Source organism: Aspergillus ruber (assembly GCF_000600275.1).
Source record: "Aspergillus ruber CBS 135680 unplaced genomic scaffold scaffold00022, whole genome shotgun sequence".
In the NCBI taxonomy this organism is placed as follows: domain Eukaryota; kingdom Fungi; phylum Ascomycota; class Eurotiomycetes; order Eurotiales; family Aspergillaceae; genus Aspergillus; species Aspergillus ruber.
Window position 1 is genome coordinate 434,041 of NW_024467318.1, and position 24,708 is coordinate 458,748.

The 24,708-nt window shown below is 51.8% G+C and overlaps 14 protein-coding genes across 14 annotated transcripts; 9 read left to right on the forward strand and 5 right to left on the reverse strand.

Moving 5' to 3' along the window:
- Positions 1-261: 261 nt before the first annotated feature.
- EURHEDRAFT_516982 (putative dipeptidase) lies at positions 262-1,569 on the forward strand (the record flags this gene model as incomplete). Its single annotated transcript, XM_040786522.1, has 3 exons — positions 262-355; positions 405-617; positions 662-1,569. The coding sequence occupies 3 exons, from the start codon at positions 262-264 to the stop codon at positions 1,567-1,569; spliced, it is 1,215 nt and encodes a 404-aa protein (XP_040637055.1).
- Positions 1,475-2,408, reverse strand: EURHEDRAFT_162448 (NUDIX hydrolase). The gene is made up of 2 exons (XM_040777807.1): positions 2,356-2,408; positions 1,475-2,279 (listed from the first exon to the last, which is right to left on the reverse strand). The coding sequence occupies exon 2, from the start codon at positions 2,242-2,244 to the stop codon at positions 1,600-1,602; it is 645 nt and encodes a 214-aa protein (XP_040637056.1). The 5' UTR covers positions 2,245-2,279; positions 2,356-2,408; the 3' UTR covers positions 1,475-1,599.
- An 88-nt stretch (positions 2,409-2,496) lies between these two features.
- Positions 2,497-4,437, reverse strand: EURHEDRAFT_460579 (putative phenol 2-monooxygenase; the record flags this gene model as incomplete). The annotated part of the gene is made up of 4 exons (XM_040784660.1): positions 2,497-2,600; positions 2,649-2,940; positions 2,986-3,873; positions 3,925-4,437. The coding sequence occupies 4 exons, from the start codon at positions 4,435-4,437 to the stop codon at positions 2,497-2,499; spliced, it is 1,797 nt and encodes a 598-aa protein (XP_040637057.1).
- A 431-nt stretch (positions 4,438-4,868) lies between these two features.
- Positions 4,869-6,534, reverse strand: sitA (TOR signaling pathway phosphatase SitA). The gene is made up of 4 exons (XM_040782473.1): positions 6,279-6,534; positions 5,850-6,231; positions 5,470-5,801; positions 4,869-5,421 (listed from the first exon to the last, which is right to left on the reverse strand). Exons 1-4 carry the CDS (start codon positions 6,427-6,429, stop codon positions 5,132-5,134), a joined length of 1,155 nt encoding a protein of 384 aa, XP_040637058.1. The 5' UTR covers positions 6,430-6,534; the 3' UTR covers positions 4,869-5,131.
- Positions 6,535-6,665: 131 nt separating this feature from the next.
- On the forward strand, positions 6,666-8,354 carry EURHEDRAFT_379431 (putative nonsense-mediated mRNA decay protein Upf3; the record flags this gene model as incomplete). The annotated part of the gene is made up of 2 exons (XM_040779170.1): positions 6,666-6,904; positions 6,959-8,354. The coding sequence occupies 2 exons, from the start codon at positions 6,666-6,668 to the stop codon at positions 8,352-8,354; spliced, it is 1,635 nt and encodes a 544-aa protein (XP_040637059.1).
- Positions 8,355-9,325: 971 nt separating this feature from the next.
- EURHEDRAFT_162610 (Zn(II)2Cys6 transcription factor) lies at positions 9,326-12,135 on the forward strand. The gene is made up of 6 exons (XM_040777808.1): positions 9,326-9,358; positions 9,420-9,947; positions 10,000-10,205; positions 10,263-10,657; positions 10,706-11,299; positions 11,344-12,135. The coding sequence occupies exons 2-6, from the start codon at positions 9,593-9,595 to the stop codon at positions 11,831-11,833; spliced, it is 2,040 nt and encodes a 679-aa protein (XP_040637060.1). The 5' UTR covers positions 9,326-9,358; positions 9,420-9,592; the 3' UTR covers positions 11,834-12,135.
- A 98-nt stretch (positions 12,136-12,233) lies between these two features.
- Positions 12,234-12,832, forward strand: EURHEDRAFT_379433 (uncharacterized protein; the record flags this gene model as incomplete). Its single annotated transcript, XM_040779171.1, has 2 exons — positions 12,234-12,354; positions 12,411-12,832. The coding sequence occupies 2 exons, from the start codon at positions 12,234-12,236 to the stop codon at positions 12,830-12,832; spliced, it is 543 nt and encodes a 180-aa protein (XP_040637061.1).
- A 2,085-nt stretch (positions 12,833-14,917) lies between these two features.
- On the forward strand, positions 14,918-16,995 carry EURHEDRAFT_414591 (siderochrome-iron transporter). The gene is made up of 3 exons (XM_040782474.1): positions 14,918-15,268; positions 15,316-15,929; positions 15,979-16,995. The coding sequence occupies exons 1-3, from the start codon at positions 14,982-14,984 to the stop codon at positions 16,914-16,916; spliced, it is 1,839 nt and encodes a 612-aa protein (XP_040637062.1). The 5' UTR covers positions 14,918-14,981; the 3' UTR covers positions 16,917-16,995.
- Positions 16,996-17,443: 448 nt separating this feature from the next.
- Positions 17,444-17,935, forward strand: EURHEDRAFT_379436 (uncharacterized protein; the record flags this gene model as incomplete). Its single annotated transcript, XM_040779172.1, has 1 exon — positions 17,444-17,935. One exon carries the CDS (start codon positions 17,444-17,446, stop codon positions 17,933-17,935), a length of 492 nt encoding a protein of 163 aa, XP_040637063.1.
- Positions 17,936-18,151: 216 nt separating this feature from the next.
- EURHEDRAFT_460356 (Ras-GEF domain-containing protein) lies at positions 18,152-19,660 on the forward strand (the record flags this gene model as incomplete). The annotated part of the gene is made up of 3 exons (XM_040784642.1): positions 18,152-19,018; positions 19,067-19,283; positions 19,332-19,660. The coding sequence occupies 3 exons, from the start codon at positions 18,152-18,154 to the stop codon at positions 19,658-19,660; spliced, it is 1,413 nt and encodes a 470-aa protein (XP_040637064.1).
- Positions 19,661-20,647: 987 nt separating this feature from the next.
- EURHEDRAFT_414593 (uncharacterized protein) lies at positions 20,648-21,119 on the forward strand. The gene has a single exon (XM_040782475.1). It carries the CDS (start codon positions 20,720-20,722, stop codon positions 20,972-20,974), a length of 255 nt encoding a protein of 84 aa, XP_040637065.1. The 5' UTR covers positions 20,648-20,719; the 3' UTR covers positions 20,975-21,119.
- A 60-nt stretch (positions 21,120-21,179) lies between these two features.
- On the reverse strand, positions 21,180-21,446 carry EURHEDRAFT_420625 (uncharacterized protein; the record flags this gene model as incomplete). Its single annotated transcript, XM_040783338.1, has 1 exon — positions 21,180-21,446. A coding segment is annotated over one exon (267 nt), but the record flags the coding sequence as incomplete, so codon positions are not given.
- Positions 21,447-22,145: 699 nt separating this feature from the next.
- Positions 22,146-23,321, reverse strand: EURHEDRAFT_414594 (SDR family NAD(P)-dependent oxidoreductase). The gene has a single exon (XM_040782476.1). It carries the CDS (start codon positions 23,138-23,140, stop codon positions 22,253-22,255), a length of 888 nt encoding a protein of 295 aa, XP_040637067.1. The 5' UTR covers positions 23,141-23,321; the 3' UTR covers positions 22,146-22,252.
- A 204-nt stretch (positions 23,322-23,525) lies between these two features.
- On the forward strand, positions 23,526-24,245 carry EURHEDRAFT_414596 (uncharacterized protein). Its single transcript, XM_040782477.1, has 2 exons — positions 23,526-23,738; positions 23,816-24,245. Exons 1-2 carry the CDS (start codon positions 23,619-23,621, stop codon positions 23,993-23,995), a joined length of 300 nt encoding a protein of 99 aa, XP_040637068.1. The 5' UTR covers positions 23,526-23,618; the 3' UTR covers positions 23,996-24,245.
- The last annotated feature ends 463 nt before the right edge of the window (positions 24,246-24,708 follow it).

The window sequence follows — 24,708 nt, forward strand, 5'->3', positions numbered from 1 at the left end:
GTACCCCGAACAGCTAGCGTCATGCAGCCGAGAGCTGAACCCGGCCTTCCCTCCTCGTTGCGGTTTCACCAGCCTACCAGACGTTACCACCGTTGATTGCGCAAATACGCCAAGCAGAAAATGACCGATGAGAAAGGCCATCTTTTAGAGGAGGGCTCTCAAGAGTCAGCTGTCAATGAGCAGCAGCATCACATCTCGACATCAACCAGCCCAACCAATTCAACCAGCAGAATGGGCCGGTTCGCGTTTATCCTCTTCCTCATGGGTCTGTTGACCTTTAACAATGTACGCTCGCAGGAGGCTCCGAGTATCGAGCAGAGAGTGGACAGGATCTTGTCGGAAACGCCGTTGATCGGTAGGTACAAGCATGTTTACCAGATGCTGAAGTCAGTTAACCGCGATAGATGGCCACGATGACCTTCCCATCCTCGTTCGTATGAATTATAATAATCGCATCTATGGCGACAACTTCACCTCACCATTTATCAACGGCTCATTGACCGGGCATGTCGACCTTCCGCGGTTGTCCAAGGGTAAAGTGGGTGGTACATTCTGGAGTGTCTTTGTGGAGTGTCCTAAGGATGGACTGGACTGGTCGGATGAGAACTATGCTACGAGTAGGTGACTGTCCTTCTTATCTTATTCTCCGCTAACAGGCTAGGCCTCCGTCAAACCTTTGAGCAGGTCGATGTCATGTCGCGCATACAAAACGCCTATCCCAATGTCTTCTCGAGCCCGCCAAACGGTACAACTGCACTGCAAGCCTTCCGGGATGGGAAGATCATTTCGCCGCTGGGAATCGAGGGCCTTCATTCGATCGGAAACTCCCTGGCGCATTTGCGTGATTTCTACAAGCTGGGCGTATCATATGCCACCCTCACCCATAACTGTCACAACCGCTACGCCGATGCAGCGGTGCAGGAGACCTCAAACGGGGGCAGCAAGAAGGCTGATCCGTATTGGCATGGGATTAGCGAATCTGGGAAGAACCTCGTGCTCGAGATGAATCGTCTCGGGATGATCGTCGACTTGGCTCATGTGAGTGCAGATACAATGAGGGATGTCCTTGGTGCTGGCAAAGATGACTGGACTGGCAGTCGGGCGCCGATTATTTTCAGTCATAGCTCTGCGTATGCCGTTTGTCCACACCCGCGCAACGTTCCGGACGATGTCTTGCAACTGGTCAAGCAACGAAACTCGCTTGTTATGGTCAACTTTGCTCCTGATTTCGTTTCTTGCAAGGCCATCAATATTACCAACGGAATCCCAGAGTTTGATCCCGAGAATTCTACGTTGGAGCACGTTGTTGACCACATCATACACATTGGACAGTTGATTGGCTTTGACCATGTTGGCCTGGGAAGTGATTTCGACGGAATTGCAAGAGTCCCTCGGGGCCTAGAGGATGTGTCCAAGTTTCCCGACTTGATTGCGGAGTTGCTGAAGAGAGGTATCAGTGATGACGATGCTGCCAAGGTGGTTGGAGGCAATCTGTTGCGGGTGTGGAAGGATGTTGATGAAGTTGCTCTTCAGCTTCAGGCCGAGGGTACTCTTCCGGTGGAGGACTAAACTTGTATTGAATAGCATAACGACATGTGTCTACCTACTGTTTAGATGCGTTACCATCTCGAACCCCTTAAGAAGATTTGTTCCCATCTGGTTCACAAATCGATAAGGCCCTCTTTTCTCCAATCCCTCTCGTACCTCCTCTTCCGTCGCCCACGCGTAATCCTGATGCTCTCCCTCTGCTAACTTGACACCCTCTTCCCATCGCTTCTGAATCGCCCCCCCAGAAACCTCCCCTATCCCCTCCGTAGCATCCCCAATGCTAGTACCAGCCTCATGAACCTCGACCAAAAACGTAAACTTAGCAACCACATGCAATCCATCTAGCTTCATCCTCGCCCACTCCTCAACGGCCACTAAATCCAAAAACCTCGATACATGCAACCCGCTCTCCTCAAGAACTTCCCTCGCCGCACCTTCTAGAACCGTCCGATCCGTAGCCGGGTCAAGACCACCACCAGGGCCTTCCCAGTATCCGCCAAAGGAGTCGGAGAGGCTGCGTTGAAGGAGGAGGACCTTCGCTTCTGGTGTCTCTGTACTGGCTGTTTCTTCACGAGGCGGGACGGAGAAGATGAAGCCACCGACGCCGAAGTCGGTGAAGCCGGGCTTGGTGGCGGAGAAGGTGGGAAGATCGGTGTTGAAGGGGGCTAGATGGGGAGCGAATGTGAAGGATGTCATGTTGCCAGGTATTTTGAGATGGCGCCTGGCTCAATCTGGTGATGTTATCAAATGTGAGGGATAAGCTGCTACTCATTGATATACAGTCCAATCGGTCTGTAGGGTACTTACGATGAATAACGCCAATGATGGTAGCTTTGTCCGTTAAAGATGGTTGTATCATGATACTACAGCAAATCGGATATCAAGAAAAAACAAACTCGCTAAGCATGTCATGTGATATCGAATGCATATACGATGCTCCAAAACCCCCTACAACTTACTTCCAGGCAGATCCTTTTCCTGCGGAAGCATGAATCCTCCAAAGAACTTCCCAATCTCCTCATATTCATCCAGACTCATGACCGCGGATACATCTGCTTCGTCAGTGCTTATCATTGCACTCGGGCTGGGGAAAAACATACATTGATCCGGACGAACAATGGCAAGAGCTCCCTCGCCAGGACTGATACCAAGGAACTCATAAGCGTGTCCGTGGCCTTGGTTGTAGCTCTCGTCGTCGAATAAGATCTTGTGAAGATCTCTGACTTGGTTCTTGCCGGTTGAGGGGTAGAAAAAGTCAGGAATCTGCGCGAGTTCAACGTCATGGCGCTTGCCGTGACTGACGAGGATTGTTTCGATAATGCTGTCGGCGTCGGAGCCAGGGGGCGTGAAGGTTTTGATGGGGCCTTCGTTGGAGCCGAGGTAGTCTCCCAGCTGTTCTTGTTAGCGATGTACTGCAAAATACAGGGAGGGACATACCGCATTCAACCGCGCTTGGTTCTTCTGGACAGTAAGATCACCAGTAAAAGCCATGACTCGCCAGCGGCCATCCGACTTCAAAGACTTGGCTAGTTGCATCGGCTGCGAGTCACAGTACCGCACAACCTGAGCGCTAGGCAATCTCATGCCAACGGTGACATTCGATGCCAGCCGCGCCGACTCATCAACAGCAGAGGTAATAGGCGACCGATCATATTTCGCCGTAAGTCCAGCCGTGTACTTTCCAGATTTGACAAAGCCCTCTTGGAACTCGGCCGGCGAAGTCCCTGGTCCAGACGAGAAGAGCTTGGAGAAGTACCGATCGAAGTTGATCAAATCGATAGCTACCTTTTGTCTTTCCAGCACATAGGTCTCCAGCAACGATGGCTTGGCTAGACCGGTCAACACGGAGGCCAGTTTCCAGCCCATGTTGTAGCCATCCTGCAGACTGACGTTCATGCCCTGGCCAGCCTTGGGCGAGTGCGTGTGGCATGCGTCGCCGGCAAGGAAGACACGCTGGTCCTTTTGGAAGTTGTCTGCGTGGCGCTGACCAATGGCGTACGCAGACCACCACACCGTCTCGGTGAATTCAACCTTGTACGGATTGAGGATGTTCTGCGCTGTCTTTTGCAGGTCCTCCAGTCTGACTTCTTTGGCGTTGGTCCCGGCAGGAAGTTCGATGTAGAAGCGGGTTAGGTTGTTACTCTCTCCTTCGCGGGGGATGATCAACAGGTTGCCAGCGTTGGTTCGGATAGTGGCTTTCTTGCGAATGTCGGGGAAGTCCGTTCGGGGGACCATGTCCATTACACCCCAGACAGCGTCGCTGCTGTCGCCGATCATGGTGTATCCAAGTGCTTTGCGGACGATGCTGTGTGCACCGTCGCAGGCCTGTCGGTCAGTTAGTATCCCATGCCCAACAGTACTTGCAACGAAGCATACCATAACATATTTCGCCTCAAACTCCTCTGTCTTCCCATCCTTATCCGCAGTAACCTTGACTGGATACGCACCCGCATCAGCAGCCAATGCACTATCCACCTGGACATTCCGGACATTATACCCGTAGTCGATCTCCTGCCCGTTCCACTTGTGCATCAACTCAATAAGCAACATGTTGATCCGTGCCTGGTTCAAGATAACATGAGGCTGATGCGATAACCCAGACTGCGTATCAGCCGTCCTGCCCGTCCGTCGAATACCACTCGAACCCTCCTGGTCCGCCCAAAACACGACCTCGAGCACATGGTACGACTCGCGCAGCAGTTCCTCCCCAATCCCAAAACTCTCGAAGATCTCGACAGTCCGGCACTGGACACCGTCTGCCTGGCCAAGTTTCATGGGGCCATCGCGACGTTCTAGGATCTTGCACGTGAGACCATACCGGGCGAGCCATGTCGCGGCGCAGAGGCCGGCGGAACCGCTACCGCAGATGAGGACGTCGACTTTGGTCATGTTGTTTGTGGTCATGTTGTTTGTTTTTTGAAGTTGACAGGGGGCGACATGGTGGATACGAGGATCTTAAATGTTATCCTATGCATCGCATCTTGGTTCTTTATAGGTCTCGATTCGGAGACCGCGGTAACTGAACGCTGGATCGCTGCCGAGCAGCTGGGCGCTCGGCTATCTACGTTCGGTATTGAGGTGGCAATGAAGGAGCCGATAATACGGAATATGGTATCTTCAAGCGAATGTTTTGTTTTGTTTGTAGCTGCCATTGTCGTTCATGTTGAGCGCGGGGGTAGATCGGGATCATTCCCCTCGGAAAACAACATTATCCGGAAAGGCATGTTATTTCACTGCCGATCCGGAATTGAATATCAGAATGGCCTGCCGGTAGTGAATATGTGGATACACGAAGACATCTTGGAAGAAACTGGACGGCTGACTGAGTGAAGCTGTTCTATATTCTGAAGCAGTGATATATATATCTCTCTCGCCACTACACAGACCGGACAAGTGCTAGACTTGGGTATTCAATTGACCATACTAAAGCATCGTAAAACATCATTATGATCTAGATCGTTATATATTCCGACCAGAAGCCCCCGACTTCCTTTCCCAACGCCCGCGCCGGTAAGACAAGGCTCGCTCATGATCAGATCCAAAGACTGAAAAGATGAAAGACATAACACATATGCTGGATATTTTACAAAAAGTACTCGCTCCGCCCTGGCCGTGACGTCGGAACATGCCGTTGGTCGTCGCTGACTGCGCTGAAGAGCTTGAAGGTTGGTTTAAGGTCTTCGCCTATTTCGCAGACGGAGGCGAGATTGCCGCAGCGGTAGCAGTAGTTCGGGGCACTCCACACGGTCACCACGTTCTGGTTTTGGAAGTGGTATTTGTAGCCTTCGTTGACCAGTTGATGTGCACGTGCGATCAGGGTTAGGTCGTTGACATGGCAGAATTCGTCTGCCACTTTGTCTCCGAATAGCCAGCCTAGTCATGTTAGAAACAGTCGTCAAGTGATGCTCAGGGGCCACGTACCAGCTCCTCTAGGACTGACGGCCCAGGTCTGCACTTCGTCCGGATCCGACCAGACCAAGTCGCAGAAAGCACCCTCGTGGGGGATCTCCTGCGCTCGTGCCACTACGCGCACCTGATCCAACGTTCTGATCTCCGGACTCAGACCTCCATGAACACACAGCACTCTTCCATCAATAATGGCGCCCAGTGTCATGAAGTCGAATACCTGGCAGCAGGCCTTCCATACAGAAGCATTTCCGTATTTCTGAAAGCACTCCTCGTAGAAACCGTATACCTGTGTGATCTGACGGGACTCGTGGTTGCCGCGGACTAGCGTCACCCGGTCTGGGAATCTGGAAAGTTAGCACTTCTGTCCTGGTCTGGGAGCGAAAGAAACTCACTTCGCCTTCAAACACAAGAGCAGCGTCAACGTCTCCAAACTGAAGTATCCCCGATCAACGTAGTCCCCTAGAAACACGAAATTATTCTTCAACCGAATCTCCCCCGACCCCTCACTCCCGGACCGACTCCTGGACCCGATGTCCTCCTCATTATCTGCTGACTTTGCGTTCCTCAGCTTCTTTCTCAGTTTCGGGTCTGAAATCGACGAAGGTGGCTCGATATCGTCCGAAGTAATCACGGATGGAGAGGTCTTGGGTGGATCGGCATCGTACTCGTCAGGCATCCCCCCTGCGACTCGAAAGAGCTCGAGGACATCGTAGAACTGGCCGTGGATATCTCCGCAGATGGTGACGGGCGTGGAAACGGGTTGGATGTTGGATTCTACCATAGTTAGTTCAGGACTTATGATAGCCCCCCAACGGACTTACCCTCCATCATAAACTCCTTGACAATCTCGCATAGCTGCTTCATGTGCGTCTCTGAGAGGTATTTGCAGTTCTTCGCTGCCTCGAGCCATTCATCCGGACCTGCATTTGGCTTCAATTTGGCTGGTCCCGGCTGGGGGACACTGTCTGCCATGTTGGGAGATTGATGTGAGTAGAGAGGTATGCAACGACAGCAGTAGACAAGTATCAAAAAGAAAGGAATCTATACAAATGTGAATATAGGAGTGGACATTCCCCGCGGGCGGTGGTTGAGGTCGAGACTCGCGTGCTTGGTGGCCCTGCGATGCCGTAATTTGCCTCCGCTATCTTTATCTCACCCCGGCCTTATTCCTTACAAACACACAGCAGCTCTACTGTTTCTATGGCAGCATGACCCAAACCGGTAAATCAACTGGAGGCGTCCTCCAAATCCCCGCAGCGGCCACCCAAAAGAACGCGCCCGCGAAAAAGGCCCCGAAGCCTCCTGCCCCTCGTCTGAAACTGCTAGTGAGACGACTGCCCCCGGGCCTGACGGAGGAGGAGTTTAGAAATGCAGTGGGAGAGGAGTGGACTGCTGGTGTTGGCAAGGTCGACTGGTTTCAGTACAGACCTGGCAAGGTGTCCAAGGAGTGAGTCGTCGCAGGTTTATATAACTACAAAACTACGGAAACTAATAAAGACAGCCCTGCGAAACCCTCTCGACCGTCGCGCGCCTACATCCACGTCGCTTCGAGTGATCACATTGCGCCTCTTGCTGACAAGGTCCGTCAGACGTCGTTCTTAGATGCACAGAATACAGCCAACGACCCGATTCTCTTGGGCCCTCCGTCAGTGGAATTTGCGCCATATGCCAAAATACCCGGCAATCGTGTGCGGAAAGATGCCCGTCAAGGGACTATCGATCAGGATCCCGATTTCTTCGCGTTCCTCGAGAGCCTGACACAGCCGATTACAAAACCGTCTGTTGAGTCGACTGAGTCGGAGGAGAAGAAGGAGACAATGACTACGACGCCGTTGGTGCAATACATCAAGGACAAGAAGGCGAACAAGGCCAAGGAGCAGACTTCTTCCAAGTCATCCAGAAAGTCCGAGAAAGAGGCCAAGCCGGAGAAGGTGCAGACGAAGAAACTTCTACAGCGTTCGGATCGTGAAACTGCGTCACCAGGTACGGAAAAGACGGAGAAGAGGTCGAAGTCCGACAAGGCGACCAAGGAAGCTGTCAAGGCGGCCAACAAAGCTGCCAACGTTGCAGCCAAACAGTCCGGAAGAGCAACACCAACCGCCAAAGAGGCGCCTACGGCCCCAGCTTCGGAGCGGAAGAGAGAACGCGGGAACGCTGCTGCTGCGGCCAAGATCCTCCAGCGAGATCTGGGACTGTCTTCATCGGGCGGTCGTCGGAAGGGTGGAAAGGGTTCTGAGGCTGATACGAAGAAGGAAAATGTTCCCAGCACCCCGACAGAGTCCAGCAAGAAGGAACCGGCGAAACCTCCCAAACAGCCCAAGGGCAAAGCCAGCGAGACGACACCTCAACCCAGCGAACCGTCCACCCCTCAAACCCAGGCCACGCCTCCGCCCACTGCGCCTGCAGCGACCAAGACGACTAAACCGTCAAAAGGAAAACAGGCAACTGCCACACCCAGCGCTACTTCTACGCAAGCCTTTCTCAAGCACGCCAACCCATCGCAAGGAGTCACGGAACCGCTATTGGAAACAGCGTTTTCACCATTTGGCAAGGTCGTGTCGGTAGAGATTGATAAGAAGAAGGGATTCGGATATGTGGACTTTGCCGAGCCGACTAGCTTGCAAAAGGCTATTGCAGCTAGTCCGGTGACGGTGGCGCAGAGTCAGGTGGTGGTGTTGGAGCGGAAGACGAACCCTGGAGGCGACAAGCCACGCAAAGGGCGTGGAGGAGCAGGAGCAGCAGCTGGTGGAGAGCAAGCGGCCGCTACCAGCGGCAACAGCAATAATAACGGTAGTGCGCGTGGGGGAAAGCCTGAAGGAAGCGGCGGTGGAGGATCATCTCGTGGACGGGGAGGACGAGGAAGGAATAGAGGGAATAAGCCAGAGAAGAAGGCATAGTGGACAATAGTACAGAGTAATACTCTTGACATGAGACGTTGACCAGGACTACTCCAGGGCTGGAAAGGTGGATGTCAAACTGCTGTCACATGACCACATAATACTCAATAGTATGAGTGTATTAAAAAATTTTGCAAGTTTTGTACCAGAAAATTAGAAATGTACGAGAACAGTGTTCAAATAAAGAAAATGCATTCAACTATATAACATTTCCTTTTCCTCATTTGCATCGCACGCTCAGCAAGTAGAAAATAGGAAAAAACCTTTCAGACCTCCTCGACGCCCACCAAGACCGACCGACCGAAGTCAAGACATCGAGACTAGGTAAAGATCATCACCACTCCCTGGACCAAAGACAAAACCACAACAGCCAGACCCAAACTCGCTCCGAAGAACAAGATGTGTCAAAGCCGGCGTAATGCACGGTCGAGGCGGAAGTACACGGCTTCACTTTAGGGCATCGAGGACATAGCAGTCATCAGCAAGGGTGGAGATTCTGTGGCTCTTTAGAAGAGCTCAGAGGTGGGACGTCTACTCTAAAGTGATTCTTTGAACTGTTCATGTTGTTAGCAGGGTTACTCTTTTCCAAGGCTAGAAGCCAAGGTAGGGGAGGGGATCACTAACGTAGAGTCGCTTAGTTTTCTCAAGGGTCGAGGGGAGAGGCCTTCTTATACGGTTTCCCAGAGTCTAGCGCCGCGCTAACCACAAGCGAGCGTTGCCGAGTTTGTCGTGTTTGGTTTGCTAGCAGGCCAATCAGAGAGTTGGTGGTAAAAAACTTTTTAGACCCACTGGCAGAAAACTCTGCGCGGCTCCATCGGGACGGAGAAACCCAGAGGAGTGGATTTTTCCGTTTGCACGTGACTCAAATACAGTCTAACCGTTTACGAAGAGATACTCCGCCACGGAGTAACATTCCCCGCCGGACTGATAAGCCGGGGGTCGACGCGTTGGTCTACCGCGGATACAAGGTTAAGCGCAAGGTGAGCTCTGTCAGCTAACACGGTGTACGGTCTACTCTATACTCTGTACTCAATTACAAGAAGGAATGCTGACCTAGTCTTACAGTAATAGCACTGCTGAGAAGGATCGTGCTAACCTCGCATGCAGCGTGGGATGCCGCCCCCAGCACAGTGGCTTTGAACGAACTCGATCGACAGCACGCTATTGTTTCACCCCAGATAAGATGGATAAAATGTGAATGACCGCAACACGCGTCGATTGCCATCCGCATCGCTGCCATGCCACGTCCAAGGGTCTCGCCCGCTCATCGTCTCCGCGCCTACGCGGCCTGCCTCGCCTGTCGAACCTCCAAGAGACGATGTTCAGGGACCTTTCCCTGTCCGAATTGTGTCCATCGCGGACAAGCTGACACCTGCGTCCCTTGCCCGCGCGATCCTTCCGCTCCCCAGATTCGATATCAACCGTATCCCACGACGGTGACGACAACGGGGCCGAGCACGGCCAATCCGGACATCGGGGCTCAGTCCCCTGCATCGATTCAGAGCTCCCATTCGCACGGACTAGATCCACCCTCAGCGGGTGCTCAGCATAGAACCCATCCCCGGATGCTGTGGAACCGTCAGGGAGAGCGAGGTATGGAGTATGCGTGTCGAATGAAAGCGTAATCGCCGGCTGATAGTTCAAGTCTACGTGGGCAAGGCGGCGTCGTTGTCATTCCTGCAGCTGCTCCGCGATACCGTCACGCAGCATATCGGACCGTCCCAATTCTCTCACAATGTCAAAAGCGAGGACATGCTCGAAACGGAGTCCCTGCACCATATTCCAGCAGCGGTCGATGATCGTCTCGACTTATCTCGGAAAGAAGCCTTTATCCGTGCCTATCTTACAGCGGTTAGCTCTAACCCATGTTGCCCCAGCCACCTTAAACATGGACTCTGACAGACCTAGACAAGTGGCTTCCTTTACGTCATCTCCGAATCGGAGGCCCTGCAGATGCTGACGGAGTCCTTCGAGGCTGACAAGGAGCGGGAGAATACCCGTCAGGCCTTCAGGGACGTCATGATCGCCATTGGTGCGCAATCATGCAAAAGCGATCCGACAACTGTCCAAGCAGAACGCTTCTTTTTCGCTCGAGGACAGCGTAGAGCGTTCTCCAGCATGTTGGAGACTCCCAGTCTCGAGTTAGTGCGGTTGTTCCTTTGCATGTCGTTTTACATGCTCGGAGCATGTCGTAGAAATGCTGCCTTTATGTATGTCGGTGTGGCGGCCCGAGCAGCCGTGGCCCTGGGTCTGCATCAAACCGGTCTGTCCAGCTCAATGACCGCAAATGAGCAGCAACAGAGGTAGGCCCCATTCGAACCAGTAAGATCGTCAGTCTCTAATATCTGTAGAGCGCGAGTGTGGATGAGCCTTTGTGTTCTCGACCTCTTGGTCAGTTCGATCCTCGGACGCCCGCCTGCAACGTCTACTGTGCAGCTCGAGTGTGGGCAATTTCCACCCAATCTTGACCTGCTTAGCAGTCGGATGGACGCAAGTCTTGTTGCCTCATATCGCATGTCGCTAATACTGGACGAGATCACCAGACAACTGTATAGCGAAAGGGCCGCATCTGCAGACGTAGCAGAGTCGCTGCTGGCTAAGTTAACTCGATGGAGCGGCCAACTGCCAGAGTCACTGCTAGCGCCACCGGGTGATGGGCAGGACCATGCCGCTGCTCAGAAGCAGATCATAAGCAGCTTACATGTTGCATGCTTTTACCACTTCGCTGTAATTGTCGTTACGCGGCCATTTCTGGTGTCTGTTCTTGGTGTTCGATTGGCACGAGTACACCAGGGCCTGTCAGCGTCTGACCATGTGAGACCGGAGGAGGACCCGGCACATTCCAAGCTCTCAGTGGCTTGTGTGGATTCAGCGGTCTACATGATCCAGACGTGCTTGGAAATACACCAGTCACAGTTACTTTTGAACAACATGTGCTTATTGAAGTGAGTCGAATCGCCTTAGTAAGGAACTCGAGCTAATGATGTAGGGCCTTCATCTTTGCTGCGGCATTGGTTGTCGGATTCTCCATGTTCTCGCAGAAGGAAGTAGATTCCGCCCTAGACTCCGCATTCAACGGAGCTCTCGACATCCTCCGCATGCTCTCACAACAATCCGCGCAGGCGGTGCATTACCTTGAGATCCTCACGTTTCTATTGACAGCGATCACTGAGCAACGTCAGCGTCTAGCCTCACAGAGCCGACATAGTAGGAGTCAATATGTGAGTAAACTGTTCAGCCTGCACGGACGCCGCTCCCCCGAGCCCCAGGAGACGGAATCGTCTGGTGTCTCTCTGCTGGCATCGCAGAGCACCGTTGCACACTCAGACGAACAGGCCGATCGGTCCTTGACAATGCCAGCTGATATTGACGATGCGTTTTCGGGCTGGGAGGGGATGGAGTTGCCACTGTGGGACAGTTTTCCGTACATTGCAGAGCCGTTCCAGTTGCAGGATAGGACAAATGAGGGGAATAATTAGCATGCAGCTACAATGAGCGGTGCACCTTTAACTGTCAAGATTGTGGTGATTTTCAAGCCCGTACGTAGTGACTCCCGAAAACTATTTCCTTCAGCTCCATGCATGCCACAATAGATGCCAGCTGAAGACCCCAAATTACTTTTTTCGGGCACAGGAAGCAATAATCTCTCAGCTATGGAGTAATCCGTACTCCGTTCGGTGTTGTGTTCGGCTAGCCAAGAGGCAGGGGTTCTGTACGGAATTGTCTAGACAGATAAACCAGCTCGATTCTCATATATTTTTCTTCCCAACCATCAGCTTGTTCTGCACAAGAAAGAATCAACTACCGGAAACCAATCTGCTCGATCAAGTGGGCTTCCGTCTTCCTCATTGTGACGGAGCTAACTCTGGCAAAGCCACCATGCGTCTCGCAATCGTCTCACTTCTGGCCCTCGTTACGGCCGTTGCTGCCACCGTAGTCCCCGACGCCAATGAACTGGAAAGCCTTGCGCGTCCACGAACCATACCGTGCCTAGATGGCGGTATGTGGGGTATAGACGTGGGTCACTAGGTCACCAGTCTGCACTTGGACGACAAGCGATACTGCAACAAACCCTCAACCAATGCCAGATCCGCTCCTCCGATGGCTCCTACATTGCCGACGAGGTCTGCGCCTCGACTTACTGCACAGATGGGAAATGCGCCGAATCCGCCCAGGGAAAGCCGTGCGACAGCGCCAAAGACTGTGCCTTTCGCCCTGGGAGCGTTGACGTCCCCTGGCTCTGCCCGGCCGACAAAAAGATTTGCCACCAAAAGCAACTTGCGACCGGCAAATCCTGCACCGACAATGAGGAGTGCCTTCATAACCAGTGCACTAATGCCAAGTTACGCGACCCGCGGGTACGGAATTTTTCGAATGCGACAATGACTCCCAGTGCAAGTCAGACTTGGTCTGTCGATATGCATAGTTCGGGAGTGAGAAGCAAAAGCAATGCTCTCCACCCCCGGAGCCAAGAGTGATTGCTTTTCAGCTAACTGTGGAATTAATGGAGAGAACTTCTATGCGAACAGGGGTCCAACGTGTGGCGCCAGGCCTTGCTTGCTTGAGGAGTAAGCAATGCTGCTCTGGCAACTGTAAGCTTGTCTTTCCGGTCGGGGTACCGGTCCCCATACTCCAGTGTGCTTAGACTGTTTGGTGTGGAACACGCCCTATAACATCCGTTGAGATGGCTGACTGTATGCTTTTGAGTATACGATAAATTAACTATTATCCTAATCTTACTAAGAACCGGCTTTTTGATAAGCATAGTTTGCACGAATTGTTCAATGCTGACGAGCAAAGGCAGCGGTGTCTGGCTGTTTGAACCCCCACGGTAGGGAACGGGCGTAAACGGAGTTGAGGTTCGGGATTCAATATATGAACTAAATGAAGTCGACGTACAGCTCAATTACCCATGATTGCTCCGTACTCGGCAACAATAGCTGGAATAGGCATGCACACTCGGGCAATATTCTCTCGGATATTCATTCCTCTAAACTGATGTGCTTCCGCCCCTCCGTTTTTCAACCGAATGCGACCTCGGACTGATCGACATGTCAAGCAAATGCCCTCATCGTCGGCTATCCCGAGCCTGAAGCGAAACTGCGAGTGGACTCGAGCTGTGACAGAACCCGGTGCACCAGCCATCTCCTTGACAGCGGGTCGGATGCGTCTACCGCACATTCACGATGTCGGCCGCAATGTGGCGGAACTGGAATATTTGACGGCGTATTCTATACGTCTCCATGTCCGGATGATGTGCGTTGTGGAGGGCACGGTATGTGAGGGCCCGGCTTGTGCTGGATCCGCAGGACTGTGCAGTCATGGGCGAAGGAGAATATGGTCGCGATGGGGGTGGCTATTGAGAGGCCGAGATGGAAGTCTGCTGGTGAGGAGGACGAGTACGGAGTGTTATACGGAGCGGTGGATAGCTAATATATACACGGACACACCGACATTATGCGATGTGTCAACGGCTGTTAATGCAAGTCAGGAGTTGTAGTACGTAGCAGGGGATACGGAGACACCGTATAGCAGGATAGCTCTGGCATGATATATCCCGATCTGATAGATCTGATAGAGAGAAAGCTCAGTTTCAAACATGATCTGACATGCAAGTGCGCCACGATCGATTCACGGGCCAAGCACGAGTACTTTCTGGGGAGGGGGTGTTTCACATTGACAGCAATTAACATGAAGTGCCACCCTCATTATAGTAGAAAATGCTAAGAGATTTCCAGCTGATCAAAAGCTTCACATGCCAGCCTTGTAGATCGAGCGATTATGGCCATGCGCAGTATGCGCCGTACTCAATACGGATAGCATCGCGTAGGTTGTACTCTGTACCCGTTTCTCCCGTACCACACGGGAAATGACAAGCGGTAAAGGATTTAAGTTATCTGATCCGCTGACAGCCAGAGAAGGAGCGATATCGGTGATCGGCCATGTCACTGAGTCGGAGTCTCTTTATGTCAGTAATCCCGGAGTACGTATTCTGAAGGGACGAACACGCCTGTCAATCTACCGAGCTGTCCCACTTCTACGGAATACAACTGCCAAACACTCTGTGCTATTCTACAGTTATTTGTATACCCCCGTAGACAAGTATTATTGTGGACGGACACGCACGGAAGGCTCGCGTGGGATTCAACTCGGCGTGGGGCACACTAACCCTAAGAACCAATAAGGGATTCAACTAGCAAATACTTAGTCAAGCCACTACAAATGTCGATGGAGACATCCCCACTGAGATTTTATCTGATCCGAGCCCTTATTTTATATGATTGGTTCTCGCCAAGCGCGCCTTGTAGCGAAAAATGGGCAAGGCCTCGCTGTCGTTGCTTTTTCGCCGTGCAGGTACGTGCATTTCATTTCGTCCAGCCACTAGAAGGCCTTAATTTGACTTGCCGGAGGGCCATACCTCAACCAAATAAGATTAGGATGCGTATTAGTCCGATGCCTGCCCACTCTGTAGCAGTCGAAGCTGAAACACCCCGTGGATGTGTTCGGTCCGTATATAGTACATGGGTCCCGTCGTGCGCTGTACTTCTTCTGCTGTCTCAAATCTGATTGCAAGCATAGACTACTGTCTGAGCACCTACATACGTCTTGCTGTCCGCATCCGCCAATATGGGCGTTATCAATCTCACCAGAGGCCGGAACGACATTCGCGTGATACAGGATATTACCGGATCGGATTTGCATGCACTCAACAGCAAAACCAATGGGTCGACTGATAACAGCGATGCCAAAGATGGCCACCAGATCGAACAGCAAACCAGCGTCGAAACCGTGACTGAAAAGAAGCCCCAGCGAAATTCGCATCGAACCACTCAAGGAGCTTACGTTGGTGTGCAGAAGGCCGAGGCTGCTGCACTGGCCTGGAGTAAGAAGTCGGCTTATGGGACATTTGCTTTGTGAGTCTACCAGGTTATCTTTCAGCGAATTTAGGCTAACGGCACAGGATCTGGGTTTCCTTCTTCATCCTCGCATTGCAGTCCTCGATCAGCACCAACGTCATTCAGAACGCCTACGCCAACTTCGAAGCCGCTCCCCAGGTGAGCACGGCCAACATCCTCTCCAGCGTTGTCGGAGGCGTCCTCAAGCTCCCCATCGCCCGTCTGCTGAACATCTGGGGCCGCACGGAAGGATTCCTTTTCTTCGTTGGTGTGTACATGATCGGATTGATTATCCTCGCCACCTGCAACAACGCCAATTCCTACGCAGCAGGCTACGTGCTCTACTGGGTTGGATACGACGCCATCTATCTGGTTCTCGATGTCTTTGTCGCGGATACTTCTGGCATGCGCAATCGTGCCTTTGCATTCGGTTTCGCCAGTACTCCGTTCATCGTCACCGCGTTCACCGGCCCAATCGCGGCGCAGTCCTTCCTGAACAACGCTTCGTGGCGATGGGCGTATGGCGTCTTCGCTATTATCACGCCTTTTGTATTCGTTCCCTTGGCCCTCGTGTTCAAGTTTTACCAGCGCAAGGCTGAGAAGATGTGCTTGTTTATCCGGGAGCCACATGGGCGCACCAAGTGGGAATCGGTGGTGCACTATGTCAACGAGTTCGACTGTAAGCCAAGTCCTGTCTCTGTGCTCTTAATATTTGCTGACTGCTCTAGTGGTCGGTGCGTTGATCATTATGGCCGCCTTCATCCTCCTTCTCCTCCCATTCAGCCTCCAATCCTACGGTCGTACCGAATACAAGAGCGCTTCATTCATCGCCCCCATCGCCGTCGGGTTCTGTCTATTCTTTGTGTTCGCCTTGTGGGAGAAATACTGCGCCCGGACGCATTTCATCCAGTACAGTCTGTTCAAGGACCGGACGGTTCTGGGTGCCTGCTCCCTGTCGGCTATTCTCTTCTTCAGCTACTACTGCTGGGACCTCTACTTCTATAACTTCTGCATGGTCGTCTACGACGTCCCAGTCAGTGCGGCTGGCTATATCGGTCAAATCTACAACGTCGGCTCGTGTTTGTGGTCCGCCATCTTCGGTATCATCGTCTATATCACCAAGCAGTTCAAGTACACTTGTCTGGGATTCGGACTGCCTCTCATCCTCTTAGGATCGGGCCTCATGATCCACTTCCGCGAGCCCGGCCAAGGCATCGGTTACATGGTCATGTGTCAGATCTTTATTGCCTTTGCTGGCGGAACCCTGGTCATCGGCCAGGATATGGCGGTTATGGCCGCAGCCGACCGGGAGGGTGTCCCCATGATGCTCTCGCTGGTTGGCCTGTTCTCCAGTCTTGGTGGTGCTATCGGATCGGCTGTTTCCGCTTCAATCTACTCGAACGTCTTCCCCGAGGCACTGCACCAGGCGCTCCCGACAGAAACCAAGTCGCAATACCAGTCGATTTACAGCGGGGGCTACGTCGAGCAGAAGAAGTGGGGTGTCGGAACGCTGGAACGGACTGCCATTGACCACGCCTGGGGCGAGTACATGAAGTACGGTTGCATCACGGCCGTCGCCGTGATGTCGCTGGGGGTCCCGGCGGTTGCCGTGTGGAGGGACTACCGGGTTGACAAGCAGCAGCAAAACAAGGGACAGGTTATGTAGATTTTCTTTCGCTTTTGTTATTTTCTTTACTAGTACAGTACATAGTACGAGCCACGAGTGATACCCTTTTGTTATGGTGGATATTTGATATAGTATAATAAAATTTCTTTTGTTTATCCTATCTTCTGTCTCTATTCTTTCTATTCTCTCACTATTTGCTTAATTCTTTAGTTTCTTATCCGTTCCCTTTCCATTCCATTCTGCAGCACAAAGTAGCCTTACGTGTCGAGTGATCAACACTGGAAATTCGTATTTGTGCATCGTCCATTGTGCGCTATTGAAGCTATCGGAAATCCCTCAGCGTTAATTTCTCTTCTCTCGCCCAAAAAAGTCAAACTAGACTATGAACCAATCATTCCTTAAAGACTTTGGCATTTCTTGGCTATCAGACAGCTAACCACGTTAAGCGCAAGCTGACAGGCATCCCCGTCTCGGGAATGAACTACTAGGAGTAACAACGGCCGACAGGTCGGCTGAAGGGTCAGTACCACGCACCAAAAAGGCGCTCTAAGCGAGCTCCCCAGAACATGCCACCCAACTGCTCTATAGCCCGAATTACGGGACCAATCCCCAGACCATGTGCTGCCCCGTCGTCGGGTGTGCACATTTCCGCCGGCACGGGCGTGAGGACATTAGTACCAGCCGGCAGTCTGGACCAAGCTCGGAGCCACGATCGGAACCCAGCGGCGAGGACCACGACGTCAAGCGGGTCCGCCAGGGCTCGGGAACTGAAATTCTGGGTTGTGAACAATGCATTTATTGACCAGCGAGAGGGAATGGTTCGTGACTCACGCGCAGCAGTGCAGGACAGACCGGAATGGGACTTGCCCGGTCCACCGGAAGTCTGTCCAATGCGCTCTGTGCAGCTGCGGTACTGCATCCTCCAGGCAGGGTACTCGTCGACTGCAAAGAGGCAACTGGACGAGGCTTCTCAATCCGGCAAGGGCAAGGCCCAAGTGGACCCGGGACACGTAGAGGTCCACCCAGATAAGATTGATAAAGCGATGTCGGAACGCTAGCCTGGATTGGGAAAGCGGGGGAGTGACCAGTCGAGCCTACTTTTCTGTCTTGTGGTTGCTTTCCCTCTTCTATTGCTACTGCCATACTCTCTACCCATTTCTCCCAAGACAAGCAACAATGAAGAAGTTCCTCAAGTCTGGTTGGTGATAGCTGCCGCGAGCTTTAGCAGCATTTCCCTCTTAAACACTACAATGAGTTCCACGATCACGGTCACAATGGAAACAAAACGATATTCCGGGCAAGACCTGCCCTCCGAACATGCGAGGAAGGGCTCAATTAATGCCGACACGCCCTGGTACCTCCAGTTGGACCATGGTGATGAAGTCGTCTATGATCCTGCCATCTTGACGGTCAGACAAGGCACGCTGACCGGCCTGGTCGAACACCTAACCCGACACGACAAGCTTGACGCCGTATTCAACGATTCCTTCCTCATGACCTATCCGTCTTTCGTGTCCGCCCCTGAGCTCTTCGAGAAGCTCCTCGTGCGATTTTACACCCTCCCGCCGGAGGGCCTGTCCGAGTCCGAAACAGAGGCATGGATTCAGCAGAAGCAGAAAATGATCCGGTTCCGCGTGGTGAATATCCTCAAGAACTGGTTTGGTCGCTTCTGGCTCGAACAGCCGGGCGAGGATTCCGCAGCGTTTGCTCGCCAGGCGTATCATCTGGTCCAGACCTCCCCTGCGATCACGGAGATTCCCGGAGCTCAGCAGCTGCTGGTGGTCATGGAGCAGCGCTTACAGGACAAAAGTACGAAGCACCTCGTGCCGCCACCGATTGCCAGTGCGCCTCCGCCTATTGTGCCCAAGAACCTGCGCAAGATCAAGTTGTTGGATATCGACCCTACGGAGTTCGCTCGGCAGTTGACCATCCTTGAGTACCGGCATTATGCCCGCATTAAACCAACCGAGTGCCTGAACAACTCTTGGCAGAGGAAGGGGCCGAATGAGAAGGGAAACAATGTGAATGCTATGATCCTGCATTCCAACCAGTTATCAAACTGGGTGGGTGCGGTCATTCTGGCGCAGACGGAGATCAAAAAGCGAGTTATGCTCATCAAGCATTTTATCACGATTGCCGATGTACGAGTCTCCAATTAGATTATTTTTGAGTGCGGCTAACTCCTACAGAAATGCCGCTCCCTTAATAACTATGCTACGATGATGTCCATCATTTCTGGCCTCGGAATGACCCCCATATACCGACTCTACATGACCTGGCCGCAGCTCAGTCCGAAGGTGATGAACACGTTGGAGGAAATGCGAGATCTCATGTCCAGTACGAAGAATTTTGGCAAATATCGGGAGAACTTGCGCTGCACGCATCCTCCGTGTGTTCCATTCCTTGGTAAGTTTCTTTCTGCGTAGTCACCTGGCGCACAACTAATGGGAACAGGAATATACTTGACCGACCTGGTCTTTATCGAAGACGGCATTCCGAATCATGCCCCCAACGGTATGATCAACTTCAGTAAACGGTTGAAAGTCGGCGAAGTTCTTCAGGACATCCAGCAGTTCCAGAACACGCCATACGTCTTCCAGCCGGTTTCCGAGCTACAAGACTACCTCATGAACGGCCTACAGGGCACAGAAGAGGCCAGCGACTTGTACGAACGCAGTACGGCGCTTGAGCCGCGGCGGATGGGCGAAGAAGGCTTTGTGCAGTACGCGGCCACGGGCAGCCATATGAGCTCGGTTGTCATTGCGAGCATGGCAATGCGTTGATGATGTTGACGCGGTATAATTATGATTGGTGATACCCGGTTAAATTGACGATTTACGTTGGTAATCTATGGTAATACAAATTTCGGGATTTATATTGTTAGAACCATTTGCGGATGGAATATCACGAACAGGCAATACACGAGAATGAACTACTCATTTTCTTGATCGTTCATCAGTAGACGATTATCGACATACCTATGGACATAGCTACGGTGGACTCGTAGTTGCATCTAGGATCATAGATCGCCGTTTTACCTCGTGGGATGAATACATATTGCCCCGCCTCAAGATCTACGATGGTGATGCAATGAGCGTGGGGTCCTCGTGGCTTTCAGCCAAGGGCGATCAAAGCCGCAGTACTCCGTAGACAACGGCTAGTTTTCGTCCGAATTAGGAATTGGGTCGGCACTCGGAAAATCAGTCTGTTACCGCGGTGCTCGCCGACCTTCTTGGGTTCTGAAATAGAATTAAAAGGCCGAGGTACCTGAGAGAAAGCTTCATGGCCTAGATTGAGACCGTCGATCGTCGCTTCTAATAAAACTACCCTTGCCGAAACGCAGCCTGAATTTAAGGGTTCGGATGGTGGTCAACGGCTCGAAACAGGTGCGATAAGACGTTAAACAGCAATTGCTGTGGCATCAGTTAGAGCCCAGAGGTAGTCCCTGTTCTTACTGCCCTCAGACTAGCCCGATATACAAGTGAACAGTCAATTGAGTGAGAAGATGACCGAGTTGTATCCACACGTGGCTATTCCAGCAACGAATGATTTCCGCGGATATACTATATATAGGGGCATTCTTTGTATTATACGCAGTGGCTATTACCCAGACATTCATGATATCTTGATAGAACTGTCGCATTTGGTTAGGGCTCCTGGTGTTGTGATATCACCATGACCAAACCCTTTTGACATCGCTATGACGCATGGCCTATATTATATACAAGTACGCCCCCCTACGGACGATTACTGCATCATCAAAAATCTCACTAAATTCCAATACAGTCAATCGACCCAGATTATTTAACCAACCAATATAACTATTCCCTCCACATACCAAAATGTCGGAAAGCAACCCGACCAACCTCACGCAGCGTCAACCCGCCGACGCTAAAAACGTCGACATCAATTCCAAAAGCGCGCACGATACCACCGACAAGGCCCCTAATGAGGGCTCATTCCCAGGACCCGGGGGCAATGCCACCGCACGCGCACCACAGCAGCCGCATTCGAGCAAGGTGCTGAACAAGTTGGATCCGCGGTACGACAGTGATATCATTGAGGCAGCGGAAAAGGAGAAAGGCGGCGGGTTTTAATCGGTGGATATGGTTGTGATGTATTATTTTCTGTTCATGTCATGAATGATGATGCTGTATTATACCAACTGGAAGCGTTATACATACTATGCTTGGATTGAACATGTATAGCATGCAATGCATAATGCTAGGATCTAACAGGGTTTTGGTATTTCTCTCCTGATATAAAAGAATTGCTTTGTCCTGAATCATCCCTGCTTCCTCGCCGGCTATGAGTTGACTGCCGCCTTTGCTGTCGTAGCTCCTGCTCGGTCTCCATCAAGGCATTCTGCACTCGTCTGCTGCAATCTGTGCTCGACTTGACCCGCGCGTCATTGAGAAATCCGGTCAATGTAGCTTTGACCTGGTAATCTGGCTCTCGTTGGTTGCTGACTTCAGTCGGGGAATTGTCGGATGGGTTTTCATATGATGATGAACGCTCGAGCGACGGTGTGGAGCGGAGAGTTGGGATATTGTTTGAAGAGGCCAAAGGTTGGAGGTCTCGTAAACTCGCCATTTTGAAGAGGATGGTTTCAGGAACGTTTGCATTCAGTTAAAAATGATTTTTATAGTTTTATGTCCAGAGGCAAACCCGCGCCACATGACATTGATAACTGGTACTCAGGGCATCTCACAATGATGTAGCGAGAATCCTGTTCAAAATGAATGCCAAGAAAGCAAACGACAAGCCCCTTTTATGCAATGGTCCAATCATTCAGGCCTGAGCATTTGACTCTGAGTCTGAGAGGGATTTCACCACCAAAGAATCCATTGATGCTTACTATTGTGACATATTGCCCGCCATTCAGGGCGCACACTGGCAAGGAATTTCTGTTTATTCAGGGATTTATGCTACAATCCACATGCGGGAACCGTATCCGACCAATCTCATTGGATACACCACGTCGATCTGTTTCCACGGTGGCAGACACTGCGTCGACGGGGTAGATGAGCTCAAGAATGGCTGGCCGAACATGCCGGAACCCAAGATATTCGATTTGGATACTCAATAGCCGTATGGGATGGACGAATACGACTTGTGGTCTGTTATGGCTTGAGACGGAGCATGGAATCCATCCGCGCGAATCTCTTGGGGGTAGTTGGCATGAATTTGTCTCTGTTGATGGACAGAGAATACGCCGTCATTACCTGCTTTGTTCGTGTTCTACCCTGGGCGCGACTTGTGTGCAACGTCCGCTAACGGAATATATGATTTGTCTGAGAGGCATAGCAAGTCCAAGTCCAGCTTGTGCATTACTATCAGCTATTAACTAATTTACTAATTTACAAGCAAATATTTTAAACAGTTCCTGTAGCCAAAACATATCCACCATCAACCACTACGGTCTGCCCATTCAGATACTGGTTCGCAGCCGTAAATAGGACTGCACCTGCCATATCCTCATCCTTCCCGGGACGATTGGCCGGCACCTTCTGCTCGTACTTTTCCTTGGGCAGCTCGCTCTTCTGCTTTTCATCGCTGCTCTTCGCCGTCATCTCAGACGGAAACACGCCCGGTGCGATGTTGTTCACCCGGATCTTCAAGCCGGACGAAGCGATCTCGTGCGCTAGCATCTTGCTCACGTGTATGGCGGCGGCCTTGCTGGCGTTGTAGGCAAAGTGGTGCTGGGAGGACTTGATAATACCCGAGATGGAGGTGATGTTGATGACGGTGCTCGACCAGCCGTGGTCAAGGTCGGTGCCCTTCTGCAACAGGGGCAGGAAGGCAGCAGTGGTGAAGAAGGCCTGGGTGACGTTGGTCCGGTAGACGCTCTCCCATTCATCAAAGGTGCTGATCGAGTCATGGAAGAGTTCTTGCTGGAGTTGATTGGGATCCTCGGCATCGGTGTTGCCGGGTGTGGAGGAAATGCCGGCGTTGTTGATCAAGATGTGCAGCGCTTTTTCCTTGGACTCGATCTCCTTGGCCAGTTTCGCGATCGAGTCCTTGGACGTGACGTCGGAGGTAAGGGGAATGATCTGCCCCGAAATGTTCTTGCCGTACAGTTCGGTCACCCGGTCGAGCTTCTCGCCCGTCCGACCGGTGATGTAGACTTTGGCGCCGTTGACGGCCAGGGCCTGGGTGGCCATGAGGCCGATACCAGAGCCACCGCCAGTCACGAGGGCGACTCTACCCTTGACATTGAAGACGTTTTCGAGCTGGAATCGCTGGTTGCTGTGTTCGGCCATTTTCGTGGTGTACCGGTAAAGTTATCGCTGAGGGTCTCTGGTTGAATATCGGGAACGATGTAAATCGCGAAGCCAGATATATACGTCTCTGCGCAAGGGAATCAATCGTGACGTACAATGCAGTAAACCGTCGCAACGGAACGTATACTTGTTTTGACCTTTTTCTTAACCAGTATTCGCATTATCGGCATGACGTATGTATAGCGAAACAAATATAGAAACATGTCCAGAATAGGAAATTGATATTGTATGCTCCTCTGGTTCTGGTAGCCTTACTTAATGGTGATACCAGTTGACTCACTAGTTAACCAGTCATTCCTGATGTCTAATCAGATATTCGCCACATAAATCCGGTTCATAGTCAAGCCATATAAATATCCTCGGATTATCCAGAAGATATCCGCATTATCCTCTTGGAATTGTTCTCACAAGTCACATTATCTGAAATTATCCCTTTAACTCTGAAAACACATACACCATGGCACCCGCTGAAACTAGCGCTCCTCGCGGTGGTGTCGGCACCCAAGCGACGCCAGCCACCAACTCAGGCAGTGGCTCTGGTCTGGGCGACTCCGGGTACCCCAAAGGCAGCGGTCCTGTATGCATTTCTCCCCCATTATGCTCGGCTGCCATACCATGCATATCGAGATGTGAATCTCGCTAACTCGTCCGCAGACTACCGGCCAATTCACCACACTGACCAACCAAAAGGGCACTGCAAGAGATAGCGACGAGTCCTTTGAGAAGCCTGCCAACCCTAGCGAGGACCGCAGCTTCATGGCCCATAAGCCCGGGCATCCCGAGACGCTACCGGGATGGGACAAGCTGAAGGATGTAATGGGATATACCAGTTGATTGGACTTTTAATAACGAGCTACGCTATCTGTATTATTATGGCTACGATTGGTGTTATGAATTGGGATTGAAATAATGTACAATAACGACCGGTGATGATGACGTCAAAGTTACGATTGTAATGGCACTTTCCTATTTCGATCGCACCAAGCCCTATTCTGAACCAGGAATGCCTCCACATTGGAGGGCTTGTGTATGGCCAATGACAATGTATGGTCACACCTTGTCCGCCCTCGCCCATGCTCCGTGCTGCCATAAGACCGTGCGGACAAAAGTTCCCACGAGCTACTCCGTACAGGAGATCAATATCCACTCCGGTAGTAGGGAGATGCCTACGAACATGTTAGCAACGGGCGCAATCCGCGGTAGAGGTGAGCGATGCCTTTGAGCACTTTCCCGAGGATTTTTGGTGGGCTCAGGGGAAAAGCGGAGAAGAAATCCTGCAACGGAATACATACCGGAACGTTGACGAACATTTTTGCGCGAAGAGGACAATCCGTCGTCTTGCTCCGTAGGCTCGCAGTCAGCCCACGGACACGACCACTCTCTGCATACTGTGCAACGCCGAGATTCTCGTCAACCCGAAGGATCTCAGTTGCATGCCTAAGAAATGAGGACCTTCTCTAAAAGTGCCTGATCGTCCATCATGTTAGTTGTTTGACACTTATCCAATCAGACACCGTGCAAGCCGAAGCACGATTGCTTGCTCCCGC

What these genes read in the sequence shown, in the direction of transcription:
- EURHEDRAFT_414594 (XM_040782476.1), bottom strand. Translation starts at nt 23,140, where the DNA reads ATGGCCGAACACAGCAACCAGCGATTCCAGCTCGAAAACGTCTTCAAT.
- sitA (XM_040782473.1), bottom strand. Translation starts at nt 6,429, where the DNA reads ATGGCAGACAGTGTCCCCCAGCCGGGACCAGCCAAATTGAAGCCAAAT. An exon ending in CAAGGAGTTTATGATGGAGG is followed by an intron (nt 6,232 to 6,278) that starts GTAAGTCCGTTG and finishes TAACTATGGTAG; the next exon opens with AATCCAACATCCAACCCGTT. An exon ending in CGTCAGTCCTAGAGGAGCTG is followed by an intron (nt 5,422 to 5,469) that starts GTACGTGGCCCC and finishes TAACATGACTAG; the next exon opens with GCTGGCTATTCGGAGACAAA.
- EURHEDRAFT_414596 (XM_040782477.1), top strand. Translation starts at nt 23,619, where the DNA reads ATGGCACCCGCTGAAACTAGCGCTCCTCGCGGTGGTGTCGGCACCCAA. An exon ending in ACCCCAAAGGCAGCGGTCCT is followed by an intron (nt 23,739 to 23,815) that starts GTATGCATTTCT and finishes ACTCGTCCGCAG; the next exon opens with ACTACCGGCCAATTCACCAC.
- EURHEDRAFT_414591 (XM_040782474.1), top strand. Translation starts at nt 14,982, where the DNA reads ATGGGCGTTATCAATCTCACCAGAGGCCGGAACGACATTCGCGTGATA. An exon ending in GCTTATGGGACATTTGCTTT is followed by an intron (nt 15,269 to 15,315) that starts GTGAGTCTACCA and finishes CTAACGGCACAG; the next exon opens with GATCTGGGTTTCCTTCTTCA. An exon ending in CTATGTCAACGAGTTCGACT is followed by an intron (nt 15,930 to 15,978) that starts GTAAGCCAAGTC and finishes TGACTGCTCTAG; the next exon opens with TGGTCGGTGCGTTGATCATT.
- EURHEDRAFT_162610 (XM_040777808.1), top strand. Translation starts at nt 9,593, where the DNA reads ATGCCACGTCCAAGGGTCTCGCCCGCTCATCGTCTCCGCGCCTACGCG. An exon ending in TCCGTGCCTATCTTACAGCG is followed by an intron (nt 10,206 to 10,262) that starts GTTAGCTCTAAC and finishes TGACAGACCTAG; the next exon opens with ACAAGTGGCTTCCTTTACGT. An exon ending in GCAAATGAGCAGCAACAGAG is followed by an intron (nt 10,658 to 10,705) that starts GTAGGCCCCATT and finishes TAATATCTGTAG; the next exon opens with AGCGCGAGTGTGGATGAGCC.
- EURHEDRAFT_162448 (XM_040777807.1), bottom strand. Translation starts at nt 2,244, where the DNA reads ATGACATCCTTCACATTCGCTCCCCATCTAGCCCCCTTCAACACCGAT.
- EURHEDRAFT_414593 (XM_040782475.1), top strand. Translation starts at nt 20,720, where the DNA reads ATGTCGGAAAGCAACCCGACCAACCTCACGCAGCGTCAACCCGCCGAC.